Source organism: Elephas maximus, chromosome 26 (assembly GCF_024166365.1).
Source record: "Elephas maximus indicus isolate mEleMax1 chromosome 26, mEleMax1 primary haplotype, whole genome shotgun sequence".
In the NCBI taxonomy this organism is placed as follows: domain Eukaryota; kingdom Metazoa; phylum Chordata; class Mammalia; order Proboscidea; family Elephantidae; genus Elephas; species Elephas maximus.
The window spans coordinates 23,808,448-23,826,941 of record NC_064844.1 but is presented as its reverse complement, the minus strand read 5'-3'; the positions used below and the strand labels follow the sequence as shown (position 1 = coordinate 23,826,941).

Sequence of the window (18,494 nt, the reverse complement as noted above, 5' to 3'; positions counted from 1 at the left end):
AGCATCATTTCACTGTGATGTGGATACAACTTGTTTGCAAACCAAATGTGTGGAAATCAGGTAGGAGGCTTCATGATTTGGTGCAGTGTCCGTGTCCACCCTGGTGCTGCCTGGATGCAGGCAACCTACTGAAACTTTTTTTTTTTTTAACCGAGTCGTTGGGTACAAGGGCCTGGTCTACCCCATAGTCTTAGAAAACCAAGGAGATTATTCCTCAGGTGCTCTTACTTTTGTTTTGTTTACACAATATTTATTTTAGCTACTGTGTCTATCTCAGACCCTGGTGTTTCTGCTAGAATATCTTTATGAGTGTATGTCGTAATTTTCTCAGAGGCAGTCTCTTACCTGCATGTCTCAGAGGCAGGAACTGCTCTTTTTCACTGTCAGGAAAATATGAAGCTCTGGAAAGAGTCACACAATGTGAAACTAAAGAAGGCCAATGTTTACCTGAAAACTGTTGATTTAAGCTGCCTAGTGATTTTTTTTTTTTTTTTAGTGATAGCTCATGAAAGCAAAAGGCTACACTGAATTATTTTCCATGTTTACCCTAATCGGAAGTTGACCTTGTCATTTTCCAATGAAATAAGCAGCAAAGACTTCAAAGATCTTGTCTGGCAACCAAGGCCGCTGCAGAAATCCAAGCAGAGTCTTGGTCTGTAAGTAAACCCTTCAGCAGACCAACGGAAAAGGCTCTGTTTTGTATCTCAAACACATAAACAAAAAGCTCTTGCGATATTGCATCAGCAATGCCCTAATATTTATAAATATTATGACTGGCAAAATTTTGGACTTAAAAGTCATTAGCGTAAAATGTGGTTTATTTCTTAATAGCCCAACTTCCTGAAAGTTCTTTCTCGCTGGCTGAATTTAACAATCATTTCTCAGCAGGTCTGAATCAGATTCTTATGTAAGTGTTCTTATGTCTTAATTCTTTATGAGCATGTTTGGAGTTCTTTGCCTTAATCATTTGTCGAGAGGGCCACATACTTACTGACTTTGGTGAGGTGGGAAAAGCTGATCACAGGATCATGAGAAAGAACCTTATTTCTTTATTCCAAGACTTGGACACTGTAATTGTCCAGGAAGACGATATTTGGGTGGTACAAATATTTTCCGCTTGACTTCAAGACAAGTGGTTCAGGACCACTTAGCGGTACCATGAAAGAAAGCCCTGGCAATCTGCTTCCATAAAGGCTACAGCCAAGAAAATACTATGGAACAGTTCTGCTCTGTAACGCGTGGGGTTGCCATGAGTCAGGACTGACTTGACGGCAATGAGGTTTTTTTTTTTTTCTTTCTTCTTCTTATTCCTTTTTTGGAGTTCTGCTGGAAAGACACTTTCAGCAGCCTCAGGCATGGCTTTTTCTAAGAAAGCCACACTTGGTGATCTGTACTATGTCTACTAGGTGAGCCTGATGGCTGGTACTAATGCGAATCCCATGTGGATTGTAGCTGAGCCTGTGCCTTTTAATGGTCCCAGAAAATAGAACTATCACTTGAACCACAGGGAATTTGAGAGGCTGCGAAATAATAGTGGCTGAGCTGTTATCATGTTTTCCCTGCTCAGATGTGGATGTCTCGAAACTACTTACACCCTTAACCTTAAACCCAGCCTCTCTAAATTACCCCCGCCCCTGGCCCCTTGCTCTGTACTGTCTGCACGCCCTCTTCTAGGCACAAATGGCAGAGGTGCACCACTTGAGTCTGGATGCTCTGAGCCAGAAATGAGAAACCTCCCTTTAAAAAGGGATGGTGCCTGTGAGACTAAGATGCTAAGGAAGCTACAGTCACCTGCCCTCTCTGCAGCACCCCTGTGATGGCCAGGAGCCACAGAAACACCTTGCAGTGGCAGCTGCCTGGGCACTTCCTCCTACAGCGGGGTGAGAGGCCTTTGTTTTGCTTCCATGTACTCACAGGGGTGCATGATCCTCGGGCATTTGCCCACACCTGCTGACTGTCTGGCCAGGTCAGCAGATACGTATTTGGAATCTCTTTAAGAAAGACCATAGACATTTAGAAAATAACTTTTTAAAGATTAGTTTTGTTTAAAAAAAAAAAAAAAGGTAGGAAGGAAATAGAAAGAAAAGAAGGTAGCAGAGGGTGTAGGACCTGACTTTAGGGCAGCAATCAGAGTGGAAGTAAGTCCAGGCACATGTAGTCAGTCCATCTTGCCTAGAAGTGGGGTAGAGACTGAGCTCCTGGCTCAGCAAACACTATTTTGTTTTTGCGATAGATGCAACTTGGTAATTGGGAATACCGTAGTGACTCGACCCATGGAAATAGTCCCTCCTTACCCTGGGTAAATGGTGCTCGGTTCTGGGGCCTGTGTTTTGGGGGAGAGGGTATTTATAAGCAGGTGCCTCATATCTGGATGCTGGGCCACTATCTGAGTCACGGTGATCGCCTTCGCTTTCCCAGAGCCTTGTGGAAATATGTACCTGTTGTTGTTAAGTCAATTCTGACTCATAGCAACCCCATAGGTCAGGCTAGAACTGCCTGGTAGGGTTTCCAAGGCTGTAATCTTTACAGAAGCAGACTGCCACATCTTTCTCCTCTCAAACCACTGACTTCTCAGTTAGCAGCCAAGCATTTAACCTCTGTGCCACCAGGATTCCTTTGAAAATAGGTGGAAAACCAAGCAAGTTGTGGTGGAGTCAATTCTGACTCATGGTGACCCCATGTGTTTCAGAGAAGAACTGTTCCATAGGGTTTTCGGTGGCTGGTTCTTTTTTCTTTGGAAGTAGATTGCCAGGCCTTTCTTCTGAGGTGCATCTGGGTAGATTCAAAACACCACCCTTTCGGTTTACATAGCCATGCCCTTAACCACTCATGCCACCCAGGGACTCCTGAAAATAGGTAGGCATATATGTAAATTAAAAATAGAATAATTGGCATCTGTGGTGCTCCTGACAAACCATATTTCAGCATAGCTCACAAAGCCAGCTTAGCCTGCATTTGCACCACTTTTTTTTGGATAATAAAAGTATTTCTCAAATACTACCTCACGCTCAGTTTACTAAATAACCAGCTATTTATTGTGTAAGTTCACCCTAGGGCTGTCCTCTAGTCCATTTTCTACTTGCTATAGCCTTCTTGGTGGACTCAGAGTGGGCAGACTATGACCCCTCGATTTGTTACATTCCATCCGCCCTCTTAGGAAATACCTGGGAAGTGAATTCTCTAAACCACCTTGTTCCTGTAGGCCCTAAGCCTCCCCATGTAGCTTATTAATTTTTACAAATGTATACAGAGCCAATTGCTCTCTAATTTTCAATAACTTTTCTTCTTCTTTTCCATGTCTGTTTCTGTTTCGAGACTAGATTTAAGAAGAATCACTGCCGGCTTCCTGGGCATGGCCGTAGCTGTCCTGCTCTGTGGCTGCATCGTGGCCATGGTCAGTTTCTTCTGGGAGGAGAGCCTGACCCAGCATGTGGCTGGGCTCCTCTTCCTCATGACAGGTAGGCCGGACACCTCAGGCTTCCCCTGCCACGGTGCATGCTGCTCTCCTGTGGGCAGCTTCACTTTGTCATTTCCCGATTAAGTTTGGTTTCACTTGTGACAACAGAAACCAGAAGACCATTAGGTTTTGGTGGATAATATAGAATTTAAAGGAAAAAACAATGCGAAAAATGCAGCCCTGATTTCCCTGCTGTGGCCTGTTAGAAGGTTAGATGGAAATGCCTTGGGTGTGACCTACGTATGAGCCAAGATCATTTGCTCTGTCCTGGTCTTTCAGAATGCACCCCTAACCTTGGCCTGGACTCAGGATTCCTCAAGGAGAAAGAGGGTGCTAGATCTGCACGACCCATCCGCCATGCTGGAGAGTCAACTCAAAGGGCATGCCTTAGTGATGATCTCATTTTTACACATGAAACATTCATTCCTTCACTCCACAGGTATTTATTGGACCTACTATGTCTCAGGCACGCTCTTGGTTCTACCAGTAGCCGTTGAGTCCACTCCGACTCCTGACGACCCTGTGCTTGTCAAAGTAGAACTGTGCTCCATTAGCGTTTTCAAGGGCTGATTTTTTGAAGTAGATTGCCAGGCCTTTCTTCCAAGGCACTTCTGGGTGGACTTGAACCTCCAACCTTTTGATTAGCAGCTGAGTGCTTAACTGTTTGCACCACCCAGGGATTCCTCTCTAGGTGCTAAACCCAAACTAAACCCGTTGCCGTTGAGTAGATTCTGACTCATAACAATCCTATTGGACAGAGTAGAACTGCCCCATAGGGCTTCCAAGGAGGGGCTGGTGGATTTGAACTGCCAACCTTTTGGTTCGCCACCGAGCTTTTAACCACTGCACCACCAGGGCTCCCTCTAGGTACTAGAGACACACAATGAACAGGGCAGACAAAATCCTCGTCTATTCTATTATGGGGAGATATAAACAAACAATAAGTTGTGATAGTGACAAAAGATATGAAGAAAATACAGAGGGTGGAATGAGAGACTCAGGGAAGCCCTTGCTGAGACAGAGGCTTCTAGCTAAACTCTGAGAAGTAGCCGGTCCTTGGAGGTGTGCTGCAGGCACATGTGCTGAGCCCTAAGGCAGGCTGGGTGTGGCATTTGAGCCATAGGAAGAAGACCAGTGTGGCTGTTGGGGAGGGAAGGAAAGGATGGCATCACAGGAGGTGGGAGAAGCGTGCAGAGCCCACTTTGTTAGGCCTTCTTGGTCATGGTGAGCAGGTTGGGTCTTGATCTAAGGGTGATGGAAGTCACTGGAAGGCTTTAAGCAGAGGAGTGATTTGATCTGAAAGCTGGACATTGGGAGCATTGTGTGGAGTCTTTTTGATTAACAGATAAAGGATATTTTTACCTAAATAGGAGTCAGGAGCTGAGTTGACAGCTAACGCTGACTAAAGGGCAGGATAGGGAGGCAATCTTTCTTTCCTCTCCCCCTTCACAAAAAGTTAATGCTTTAATGATTAGTGATGAGGGCAGTGGTGGTTCCGTGGTAGAATTCTCACCTTCCATGCGGGAGACTGCGGTTTGATTTGTGGCCAGTTCATTTCACGTACAGCTACCGTCCTTCTATCAGTGGAGGGTTTCTTGTTGCTACGATGCTGAATAGGTTTCAGCGGAGCTTCCAGACTAAAACAGACTAGGAAGAAAGGCTTTGTGATCTACTTCTGAAAATCAGCCAGTGAAAACCGTATGGATCACAATGGTCCAACTGGCAACAGGCTTGACACGGAACCTGGCAACTTTTCATTCTGTTGTACATGGGGTAGCCATGAGTCGGGGCCTGACTGGATGGCAGCTAACAACAACGATTACTGAATGCCAGACTAACAGTTTCAAACAGTATACCTGATACCAGAACTAATATTACCCCAGATATGTGACCATTTTAATAAGCTGATTCCCACTGGAGTTCTGATACTTAAGTGGCCAGGACTGGATTTCAATGGCAGCAGGAGCCCTAGTGGCACAATGGTCAAAAACTTGGCTGCTAACCAGAAGGTTTGCTGTTTGAACCCACCCAGCATTTCCTTGGGAGAAAGGCCTGGCAATCTGCTTCTGTAAAAATTACAGCCTAGGAAACCCCATGGGGCAGTTCTACTCTGTCATATGGGGTCCACTCAATGGCACACAAGAACAACAGCAGGACCCTATGTGGCCGACACAGTTTACTGTCTGTCTCTCAGGGCCATGAAATGACCGTTAGAGGCTGTGATCCGGAAGGTGGGTCATCATCGCAAGCATCCCTACAGAAGATTCAGAAATGGAGCCTGAATGGCCCTGGGCAGAAAACCAATTTCGGTTTCTAGATTCTGGTGAAGACAGAGTGGCTGCATAGCACAAAAACCAAAAAACCCATCTCCACCAAGTTGATTTTGACTCACAGCGACCCTATGAGCACAAAACATGAGCACAGGGAGGCTAAAATACTAGTTTCCGAGTTTTGGGAGGAGGATTTGAACCCTCAAGACCAGACACTGGGTGCCTGCCTAGAGGATTCATTTATAATCCAAGGTATTAATTACATAAGCAGGTGAAAGAGGAGCGCTTAGTAGCAAGGAATCAGAGAGGATGGTGCTGCCCAGAGGGTTCATTTAAACCTCTGCTGAGGACTGATGGCCATTCAGAGTCTCCCCATTAAACTTCTGCCTGGTCTGTCTTAGTCTGTTCAGCATCAGAGCAACACAGAAGCCCCCACTGACAGGTGGCGGCTGCACATGCGGTGCCTTGGCTGGGAATGGAACCTGGGTCTCCCGCACGGAAGGTGAGAATTCAACCCCTGAGCCACCAGGGCCCTCCTTACTAATAATGAAACCATTAATTTTTGTGAAGGGGGAGAGGAAGGAAAGGTTTCTTCCCTCTTTTTCTTCCTTCTCTTTATTAGCTGAGCCCCATTTCCCTGGCCCTTATCCCCATAAACATCAATCCAGTGCAGAGTGTCCCAGATTCACCCAGCCCCAAAGGTCCCGACATCACATTCCTTTGTGGTGAAAAATGAGGGCAGCTGGACCAAAGCTTCAGGAGTACCTCTTTAAAGGACACTTTTAATATAAAAAAAAAAAAAAAAACCAAACCCAGTGCCGTTGAGTCAATTCCGACTCATAACAACCCTATAGGACAGAGAGGAACTGTCCCATAGAGTTTCCAAGGAGCGCCTGGCGGATTTGAACTGCCGACCCTTTGGTTAGCAGCCATCGCACTTAACCACTACACCACCAGGGTTTCTGCTTTTCATATAGGTAATGCAGAAATAATTTAGCATGCTCTTAGCATATAAAACAATTGTTAGTATTAAAATAAATCACAGGGCCATAAAAGCCAGGCCTACAAAGCATTTCTTGGGAGGCAGAGGTGCTGGTTTGGTTTTAAATGAAAGTACGTGGAAGTTCCTTTCGGAAGCCACATGTGAGGCGTTGGGGAGGCGCAGAAGAGAGCCAGGGGCCTTGTTTCCAGGGCCACTTCCACCTTTCCTTGCTCTCAGTCCTCGTTTCTGATCCGTATGTGGGCCGTAACTCCCAGCTTAGCGGCCCTCAGGATTCATCATTGAAAGCAGCTATGCCATTGTTAAACGAACAAAAACAAAACAAATAAGAGAAACAACAACCACAGCAACAAAACCCCACAGCAACCAAAAAAGAATATACTTCAAAAGTATCAACTTTGACCACACAGTCCTGAGAAATGACAGACATAACATAACCTTGTTTTTATTTTTGGTTACCCAAAACCATGTTATTGGAATAAAGGGAAAGTCCGCTTATGGTCCTACTACCTGAAAAATAGGGCTATTTAAAAGTCTTTCCTTATTCTTGATCAAATCTTATCTACGTGCTTGCCTCATTAAAAACAGAAACAAAACAAAACAAAAAAGGAAAAAGATTTGAGCAAGTGCCTTGCAGTGTGACCCTATAGACCATTGCATAGAAAACAGTCTTCTGCACGTCCACTTATCATACCTTGAGTATTCCCCATGTCACTACGTTGTTCTTCTGCTCACAGGGTTCAATAGCTACACGTTCTCACATGGAACAGATACACTGTGTTTTCCTCTGTTCCCTTACTGGGACTTAGGGAATTTGGTTTTATTATTGCTACTACAAACAACATTCAAATTCCCTTCATAGCCACAGAGATAACTTCATTAATCCGTCTCATGCAATGAATTAGCTGTAACTCGTTCACAAGCATAGCAGGCGGGGAGCACAAATCAGGGTTAAAGGAATTGATTTTAATTAAACACAAGCGTCTGCTCAGTAGCTCCAGTCAGTCTCACTCCCCCAGATTTTTGATCCTAAACTTAGCCCCTTCTGATGTGCCGGCATCTTCATTCTCTGCCTGAACTTATTAGCCAAACCTTCAATGCAGAACATCAGTGATGTGAGTCTGAGATGTTAAAATGGAAACTTTGAAACAACCTTCCTCCTGCTGCCTTATTGCATACAGACAGCTCTTGATCACCAACATGTGGGACTGCAGTGTTGCCGACTGTCAGTTCACATCTGGGAGCCAGCTTCGCACCCCTCCCTCTTCCTGAGCCTTTGAAGGGGTCCTTCAGCAGGGCCATGGGCAGGCCTCACATTCGCCAAAGACCTCAAATTTCGACTTGAGTGGTGCTAACAGTTAAGCGCTTAACTATTAGCCAAAAGGGTGGCAGTTCAAACCCACCCAGAAGTGCCTGATGATCTGCTTTGGGAAGGTCACAGTCTCGAAAACCCTATGGAGCAGTTCTACTCTGCACACATAGTGTTGTAACTAACAACAGCACCAGCCTGCGAGGTTACACAGACAGCCACGGAGGCAAACCCAGAGGATCGAGGGAATGAGCCTCTCATCCTGCAGCTTTAAGCTTCTGCCCATTTGTAGACCACACTGCTTTCAGGGTGCTGTGAACACACATTTTCATAAAGCTTAACTTAATAAAAAAAAAAAAATTTTTTTTCTTTTTTTTATTAAGCAGTCTGTTAATCCAAAAAACCAAACCCAGTGCTGTCGAGTCGATTCCGACTCATAGCGAACCTATAGGACAGAGTAGAACTGCCCCATAGAGTTTCAAAGGAGCACCTGGCAGTCTCGAACTGCTGACCTTTTGGTTAGCAGCTGTAGCATTTAACCGCTATACCACCAGGGTTTCCAAGCAGTCTGTTAGATTGCACTACTTAGTGTACTTTAAATTATAAAGATAAATATTTTAAAAAGGGTTATTCATTGCAAACATTTTAAAATACAATTTTTAAGTTTCTGTTTTAGAATGTAAATTTCTTTTAATATCCTGGAGCCTGAAGAAATGGGTTGAGCATGGGCCTCCCTTGAAGGGGGCTTCACTGCCCATGGGACCCATTCCCTTTCACGGGCTGTGCCATGAGCTGCTGCTGCCCATTTGGAAGAGAACATAGAGCAAGCCACACTCCCGAGGCAGGGCCATCCAGTGAGTGTGGTGGCAGAAGACCAAGAAGGGACATTGTCCAGGCAGCCCCAGCAAAGCTTCAGGGGCAGTTAATACCTGCATTGGGTTATCCAGTCCTTTGCTTCAATGCAGTTGAATTTAAAAAAAGAGAGAGAGAGAGAGACTCCTCTGTAGTAACCCATTGCCATCGAGTTGATTCTGACTCATAGCAACCCTATAGGACAGAGTAGAACTGCCCCTATTGGGTTTCCAAGGAATGCCTGGTGGATTTGAACTGCCGACCTTTTGGTTAGCTGCTTACTTAACCACTGCGCCACCAGGGTTCCCTTGGTTATAGTAGGCCTATTGAAGTATCTAGGCTATCCGTTGATTATAACCTAAAAATACAGGTCCGTAATGCCTTATCTGAAACCCTTGGAGCCAGACAGTTGTGAAATTCAGGATTTAAAAATTTTCATTTTAGAGAGGTAACATGGTGCAGCCACCCTGCGTTATCTAACACCCTCAGTAAGATCTGGGGCGGCAGCTTGAAATCCAATACATAGACGTTTCTACAGCGAAGCATATGAATATTCACACTAAGTGGATCAATAAAGACTATACATAGCCTTAGGTCATGTCGGATCAGACGGCACCCGAGATGAGATTGCAGCAATCTTTCAGGAAAAGATCTGATGTGTTTTGGATTTAGGAATTGTAGCTTGTAGATCTGTGATTTAAAAAAAAATTTTTTCTGTCTCCATTAGTCTTGCCCAGTTTTTAGTTAAGACAATCCAGGAATGGTTTTTTGAGCAATCTGTGTGAAAAGTAGCACGAGGCATTTTTGTTGAGCGAGCAAAGGGATCAGAATGATGGGCAGGAACCATCTTTTGAAGGAGTGAAAAAAGAAATCAATGTTTACGCCTTCGGGTGTAGCTGTTATATTATTTGTCAAGCAGGCTAACCAGGGTGAAGCAGCTTCCACTTCTTTTAGCCTTTTAAGCTCATCAAAGGATGGTGGCCCAAAGAGTGAGCCAGTTACCCTAATTACAGCTCATCAGCTGGCCACAGGCACCGTGAAGATTCTAGGGATGGAAATTAGGATGATGATCTGGGATGATAGTATAAATTTACTTTTGTCCTGGCCTGAAAATATCCCTTCTAGCCCTATAATTCTGGAATTTTATAGTACCTTCTAATTAAGAATATTGGCAGAAAACCTTTGAATATTTCATAAGAAAAGTAGAAGCATACAGGCTTTTCAGGGAACCAGTAATTAGTCCCTCTTTTGAAGATGCTACCAACAATAGCTAGGATCCTCCTTGGACTCAGGAACTTCTCTGTCCCCCAGGGCTACCAGCTAGGCTGAGTATCCTAGATGAGCCGCTGGTAACTCCAGGCCAGTCAGGGGAGAAGCAAAAGGAAGGGCAAGCCTAACAGAAGAGTGGAGGAGAGGCAACCTCTCTTCCCATGAATCTTCAGAAAGGACCATTAGATTCTTAGCTTTTTGAATGCAAGGTGTACGTTATTTATCTTTCTAAATATACCCCTTTCACATGTTGTTGTTGGGTGCCATCAAGTCGATTCCTGCTCATAGTGAGTCTATATGCTGCATAGGGTTTCCTAGGCTGTAATCTTTATAGGAGCAGATCGCCAGGTCTTTTCTCCCCTGGAGTGGCTGATGGACTTGAACCACCAGCCTTTTAGTTAGCAGCTGAGCACTTAACCGTGGCACCACCAGGGCTAATGCGTGCTAATTCGAAGACTACTGATGAAAATGCAGTATTATCTGAAATAACTTGCTGCATAGGTAAGTCCTACAAGGGATTTAAGTGGTATTGTGTTGTTGTTGTTGTTGTTAGGTCCTGTCCAGTCAGTTATGACATATATAGCAACCCCATGTACAGCTTAACAAAACACTGCCCAGTCCTTCGTCTCCTCTCAACTGTTGCTATGTTTGCGCCCGTTGTTGTAGCCACTGAGTCAGTCCATCTTGTTGAGGGTATTCCTCTTTTTCACTGACCCTCTACTTTACCAAGCACGATGTCCCTCCTGATAATACGTCCAAAGTACGTGAGACGAAGTCTCACCATCCTCGCTTCTAAGGAGCATTCTGGCTGTACTTCTTCAAAGACAGGTTTGTTCGTTCTTCTGGCAATAGTCTTTGCCAACACCATAATTTAAAGGCATCAATTCTTCTTTGGTCTTCCTTATTCTTTTTAAAAGTATTAAAAAGCAAAGATGTTGCCTTGAGAACTAAACACCTTATATGGATGGGAAACCTGGACAATGAATAAGGAAGTTTTTTTTATTGTACCAGGAACTAATTTGGGAGGAACTGGCTGTTGGGCCGGAGCCCAAGAGCTGAAGCTGCTAACCAAAAAGGTCAGCAGTTCGAGTCCACCAGCTGCTCCTTGGAAATCCTTTGGGGGCAGTTCTACTCTGTCCTATAGGGCAGCTGTGAGTCAGAATCAACTCGACAGCAGGTTTTATGTGCTCAGCTCTGTTAGACAGTGTGAGGAATTTACAGGAAGTCCAGGAGGTCCCTACTACCTTTCTCTGAGCTGTGTGCTGGGAAGTAGGGTGGAAAGAACACTTTGGTTTCCTGATCATTGACATCAAACCAATTATGGCTGTGACCAACAATAACTCATTAAACTAAACTACCTATAAGATAATCAGAATTGGGTCTAGAACATAGTAGATAATAAATAATTGTTGGATAAAAGATTAAATAACATTTAAAATAGTAAAATCTTGCCAAAACTTATAAAAGGGATAGAAATACCCTTCATACATCATACATACTGTAAGATGTGGGCATAGAGCCTAAAATAGAGCTCCACAAGTATCAGAACTGACTTAAAGCTAATAGTCCAGCTATAACAAGAATGCTTTCATCATTTAAAATGATACCTTTTCCTCATGTCTTAGAAGTTAGAAAGGTTTTTTCTAAAAAACACTTTGAGTGGACTAGGCTTTTTTGTTTGTTTTTTAAAATCTTGTTGGAAAAGTTGAAAATGATTGTCTCCTTTCAGCACCTTTCTCTGTAGAAAGTGGAAACAGTGCTGCCATCCCCCAAATACCAGCGTGGCTGCTACACATTTGCAAACTTTTTTAGAGATGTGAGGGTCTGCAAAGCAGGGGCTTCTCAGGTACGCTCTTCTTGTTAAACTTTTTCTCCTTTGCTCTTCTCTTACTCAGAACAACTTCAGGAGCAACTTGGAAGGAGAAAAGATGTCCCTGATGAGCAGCCTGTAGGGGCATTTGTGGGGAGGGGAAAAGGCAGGGAGGGTATGGTTGTGGGCCAATAGTCACCCTCTTCACCACCCTTAGCTGTGTGAATAAAGGCGCCAGGAAATAAAGCAAGTGTTGGCCAAGAAGTTTTGATGAGGGCCCTATTCCAGAAAGGACTTCAGTGGCACAGAGATGCATATTTCAAGGTAAAATAAATGCAAAATAAGTAATAAGACAAAGGAACAATCAGGTCTGCAAGGTAGGATGGATCCAAGGTGGGATTAGTAGCAAAAAGCATGCCATAAAGTCCCATACTTTTGCTTGTGGTCAACCACAGATTTAGCTTTGGGGAGCGTTGACTCTCTCTGGCTCTTGGGCAAAGGAAGAAATTCTATTGCTGACATTGTTTGCAGTGTCCGTGAGGTAAGCACACACCAAGTGCTGGGAGAAGCACAACCCTTCATGACTAAGGGCAGAGGGAAGTCTTCCTTCTGCTGATGTCCTCAGGTTCGATGGTTTCTTTTCTTTCCTTTTTTTATTGTACTTTAGATGAAGGTTTACAAAACAAACTAGCTTCTCATTAAACAGTTAGTATACATATTGTTTTATGACATTGGTTAACAACCCCACAACACGTCAACACTCTCCCTTCTCAAACTCGGATTCCCTATTACCAGCTTTCCTGTCCCCTCATGCCTTCTAGTCTTTGCCCCTGGGCTGGTGTGCCCCTTTAGTCTCATTTTGTTTTACCGGCCTGTCTTATCTTTAGATGAAGGGTGAAACTTAAGAGTGACTTCATTACTGAGCTAAAAGGGTGTCTTGGGGCCATACTCTTGGGGTTTCTCCAGACTCTGTTAGGCCAGTAAGTCTGGTCTTGTTTTGTGAGTTAGAATTTTGTTTTATGTTTTTCTCCAGCTCTGTCTGGGACCCTCTATTGTGATCCCTGTCAGAGCAGTTGGTGGTGGTAGCCAGGCACCATCTAGTTGTACTGGACTCAGTCTGGTGGAGGCCAGGGTAGATGTGGTCCATTAGCCCTTTGGACTAATCTTTCTGTTATATCTTTAGTTTTCTTCATTCTCCCTTGCTCCCGAAGGGGTGAGACCAGTGAAGCATCTTAGATGGCTGCTCACAGGCTTTTAAGACTCCAGACGCTACTCACCAAAGTAGAATATAGAGCATTTTCTTTACAAACTATGTTATGCCAATTGAACTAGATGTTCCTTGAGACCTAGATGGTTTCTTATAATGCCTTCCTGCTCGGTGTGAACCAGTGGTAGGCCAGAGGTGCTAATAACATCAATGCTTAGAGTAAAATTAAAGGGAGTTTATGCAGAAGGAAAAATATGGATGACATTCCATTTTTTACAAAGTTGCATAACACCAAGTCCTAGATTCACTGGAAGTTTTGGGAAATGTTCTTAGTGCATGCCATATTTTGGAACAGAATCACAGAAATTTGTTGCTTTGTGGGACTTCAGTAACCAAGCCTGCATTTCTTGTTTTCCTAGATGAAGGAACTAAGGCTCAGAGAGGTTAGGTGATTTCAAGGTTGTACTAGTGAGTCAGAGTAGAGCTACAGACTGGGATACATGTTTCCTGGATCCCAGCCCAATGCATTTAGACATCAAACCAAAAAAAAAAAAAAAACCCAAACCTGTTGCCGTTGAAAAAGTCTAAGTATGAACTCAAGCTTTCAGCAGTCATTAAAACCATGTTACTTGTAAAAATCCTTGCTTTTAGATTCAGCTCTGTGAGACAATTGAATGCAGACTAGAGCTTTTTTTTTTTTTTTTTTCCATGAACAGGTCTATTATATTTTACCTGTTGATACTCCAGAAATAGATTTTTTTTCTAACTGCCTTATTGTTCCATTACCAGCATTTGTGGAAGGGACCTTGTTATGTATAAACATTGTCTTTGTGTTGGTGCCCTGAAAATATTGATGTGGATAAGAACGTTTGCTCTTCATGAGGTTTAAAAACAGCAAAGTATTCTTTTTTGAATGGTTTATTTTTTTATGATAGTTCCATCTTGACCTTTCGTTTGGAGAACTCAAAGTGATGTTGTAGTAACCTGGAGTAAGGAGTAGGAAGATAAGATTTTATTCTTTCTAAAAAAAACAGACTCACTTTAGAGCTTAAAAACAGACTTAAGCAAATAGGAAATATCAAATTGTCTGAGATCAAGTGTCCTTTTAATTTAGAACATTCTTTTTTTCTTTCTAAATGCACGTTTGGAAAAAGATTCAAGCAATGTGCCCTGACGTGGCTAGACGAAGGCAGAATTCTAGCCATTAAAATGGCGATAAGGGGGTCTTTATTTCCTCTGAATTGCAACCTTCTCAAATCTTGTTTTTTTCTAGCATTTCTGATCCTCAAAGTTACTTATTAAAAAAAAATATATATATATATATATATGGGATTTGTTACTTTCAGCCCTTTCCCTCCAGTTCCCAAATCTGTGTCTGTTTCCTACAGAGATCTGCATACATCCCTAAGGATACCAAAGCAATTTTCCAGCAAACAGATGGACACATTGTACACAGGGTAAACCAGAGTATAAAGACGAGATGCACAGTCTGTGTAGGACTCGCAACACAAGTGGGCATTCTGATACTGGATTGTATGGCCATTTCTGTTTTCGTCACCCACCTTCAGCTCAGCAGTTGCCTCGTTCTGACCCCAGGTCTCTGCAAAAAGAGCCTCCTGGGGGGTCTGTAATGGTGGAACAGAAGCAGCTACATTCTTGGAGCATCACTTGAGCCACTCAAAATCCTGTGTTTTGGGCTCAGGCAGCATTTTTATCAGAGTCCTGATTTCTGAGTCTGGAAGGACAATTACTCATGCATGAGTTGGTATAAAAAAGTAAAATTTTAATTGCCCTTATTCGGAATGGATGAAATATATGATCTCTTCAGCTATTTTACATCAATTCCAAATTCCTGGATTCAATTTATATTATTTAAAAGCATTTTTTCATTTGTTTAAGGAGCTCTGGTGGTACAGTGGTTAAAAAACCCAAAGGCCGGTGGTTTGAAACCACCAGCAGCCCCTCGGGAGGAAGATGTGGCAGTCTGCTTCCTGAGAGATTTACAGCCTTGGAAACTGTATGGGGTCGCTGTGAGTTGGAATCAACTCTATGGCAGTGATTCTTTTTCCTTTATTAATTCATTGGTTCAAAAAACGATCTGAGGGCCTAATATGTGCCAGTCTTTGTGCCTTAAAAACTGATGTAGCCATTTGTAAAAACTCATTTAAAATATTTATAAAACTAGTTGTCGTCGAATTGACTCTGACCCATGATGACGCTATGTCTTTCAGAGGAGAACTGTGCTCCTTTGGGTTTTCAAGGCTGTGTCCTTTTGGAAGTAGATCACCAGGCCTTTGTTCTGAGGTGCCTCTGGGTGGGTGTAAACCACCAACAGGCAACATGATACATACCATGATAATGTTAATTGAAAACAAAGCAAACCTTGGTGATTGCAACTGTATGAAAATGTGTTGAATTAAATACAGAACAAAGAGAAATGAAAACTAATTTGCAGCAGGCTTGAGTGATTATAGAGGACTTTCTCCTTTAAAAATATTAAACATTGCTTTAATGGAGCCCTGGTGGCACAATATTATGCACTCAGCTGCTATAAAGGTTGGCGATTTGAATCCACCCAGCGGCTTTGCAGGAGAAAGACGTGGCAATCTGCTTCCATGAAGATTAGGCCAAGAAAACCTCATGGGGCGTTTCTACTCTGTCACATGAGGTAGCTATGAGTCAGAGCTGACTTGATGGTACCCAACAACGACAGCATTGTTCTAAAGAATGAAAGCAAAAGTAAATTCAGATATAAATACCACTTCAGGAAGATAATTCTGAATAATTAAGGTTACCAGAATTTTGCCCTATCTTTTTCACAAGGAGCCCTGGTGGTGCAGTGGTTAAGCGCTCAGCTGCTAACTCAAAGGTCGGCAGTTGGAACCCACCAGCCACTCTGCAGGAGAAAGATGTGGCAGTCTGCTTCCATGAAGATTACAGCCTTGGAAACTCTGTGGGGCAGTTCTCCTCTGTCGTATAGGGTCTCCATGAATTGGAATCAACTGGATGGCAATGGGTTCAGATTTTTTTTTTTTTTGCATCTTTTTCACTCCAGTACTTAGGGTAGTGTTTGGTACTTAGAAGCTTTGTCAATGTTGAACGAATGAATTCAAGTAAAAGACATATGGATTCTTTATTACGTTGAAGTGATCTCCTTATTGGCCGATCTGATGTTCACAAAGGTCAGTCTGACATTTGCCTTGAAGCAGGCAAAACTGTAACCTTTCATTCTGTTCTCTTTGTATTATTTACAGGCATATTTTGCACCATTTCCCTCTGCACTTACGCCGCCAGTATCTCCTATGATCTGAACCGGCTCCCGAAGCTGATTTATAGCCTGCCTGATGATGTGGACCACGGCTACAGCTGGTCTATCTTTTGCGCCTGGTGCAGTTTAGGCTTTATTGTTGCAGCTGGAGGTCTCTGCATCGCTTATCCATTTATTAGCCGGACCAAGATTGCACATCTAAAGTCTGGCCGGGACTCCACTGTCTGACTGTCCACCGGCGGGTTCACTGCTCTGTGGCCCAGCCACAGTGCAGATGACTCCTGAGGGGAGGGAGCCGGAGATCACGTCAGGATCCCAAGCACAAAGCGATCAAAACATTCCAGCCTGTTGCCTGCCAACCCTTCCTGGATGACTGATATAAAATCATGCAAAACCTCTCGACCTTTCTAAGGACAAGAATACTGTGGATTCAAGTGCTTTAATGACTATTTACGCTTTGACTGTGTGAAGTGGGGAGCAGTGCCATGGAATAGCTCTAGGTTCAGGAAAGAGGAGACAGCAACGGAAAACTTTGTTTTCCATTAATTTCAGCAAGTTTGTATATAACAATCACCTGAGAGTCATTTTTATTTGCAGAATGATTCCTAACAAAGCGAGTACAATTTGCTTGTCTTTGTACCATGCTTGTTCAATTTGAACGCATCTTCAGAACTTGTCCTGATGGCGTCTTGTTGCATCAGCACCAAATACTTGTGCATTATTTGTGGCTGTTCCTTGTCACAGGAAGATTCTTCTTCTCTTGCCTTATTATTATTTTTAACTGAAGTCTCTTCTCTGTCTTTGTACTGGACTCAAAACACAAGATGAAACAGACCCACTGTGTATAAGAGTTATTCCGTGACGCTCTGCAGTATTGTTGGAGGTCGTGTCTGTCCTGCCACTTCTGTCTCTTTATGTTAACTGGACTTCTGCATTAAATGACTGCCCCCTTGTTAGTCTGGGTGTGTTTTCCTAGGTCTTTAGCTGTGTCCACAGGTCTCCTTAGCTATACTAACAGATGAGAATGCCACTGTTTTAATAAGACTCTTAATCAGATTTACTGATTGCTTTATTTCAATTAGGTTGGTTATTAGCATTTCTCTTTTCCAGCAACCACACACTTGCTACTGATAAAAGATGTAGTTTTCATCTTTCTCCTTAAACTTTAGTATAATATTCTAAATTTTCTTTTCCCTCTTTTTGTTTTTCTTTACCATCTGCCTGGCATTTATCCAGTGATAAGGATACATGGTTTCTGGTTCTCCTAGGCTGTGGTTTTCAATCTTGGCTACACATTAGGATTGCCTGAGAAATTTTTCAACCATGCCTGAGCTAGGCCCTACCCCAGACCAATTAACTCAGAGTCTCTGCGGCTGCATTTGGGCTTGAATACTTCCAGGGAAAACTTACCAGGTGATTCTGCTGTGCAGTCAGGGTAGAGCGCTGTGATTGGCCCAGAGCTGTGGTTGTTTCCTTAGTAAAAAAAAAAACAAAAAAACAAACAAACCTACTGCCTTCAAGTTGTTCTCATAGCAACCTTACAGGACAGGGTAGAACTGCCCCATAGGGTTTCCAAGGCTGTAAAATCTTTATGGAAGCAGGCTGCCAGCCACATCTTCCTCCCACAGAGTGACTGGTGAGTTCCAACCACCAAACTTTTGGTTAGCAGATGATCACTTTAACCACTGTGCCACCAAGGCTCCTTCATTTCCTTAGTACCAAAAAACAAAACAAAACCCAATGCCATCAAGTTGATTCTGACTCATAGTGTCCCTATAAGACAAAGTAGAACTGCCTCATAGGGTTTCCAAGGAGTGGCTGGTGGATTTGAACTGCCAACCTTTTTGTTAGCAGCCAAGCTCGTTCATTTCCTTAGTAAAAGCTAACACTTATTTAGCATTTTTTTTTATGGGAAACCCTGGTGGCGTAGTGGTTAGGTGCTACGGCTGCTAACCTAAAGGTCGCCAGTTCAAATCTGCCAGGCACCCCCTGGAAACTCTATGGGGCAGTTCTACGCTGTCCTAAAGGGTTGCTATGAGTTGGAATCAACTC

At 43.3% G+C, this 18,494-nt stretch overlaps 1 protein-coding gene across 2 annotated transcripts in view; it reads left to right on the top strand.

Annotated features, from left to right (window-relative positions):
• The window catches only part of TMEM178A (transmembrane protein 178A), a 70,714-nt gene extending 53,226 nt beyond the window's left edge, over nucleotides 1-17,488 (top strand). The window contains exons 3-4 of one of the 2 annotated variants that reach the window (XM_049870333.1): nucleotides 3,321-3,458; nucleotides 16,429-17,488. In XM_049870333.1, coding sequence (XP_049726290.1) covers nucleotides 3,321-3,458; nucleotides 16,429-16,670 — 380 coding nt within the window. In that variant the 3' untranslated portion in view covers nucleotides 16,671-17,488. The remainder of the gene's footprint in view (nucleotides 1-3,320; nucleotides 3,459-16,428) is intronic. The other variant, XM_049870332.1, reaches the window with a different exon arrangement.
• Nucleotides 17,489-18,494: the final 1,006 nt, after the last annotated feature.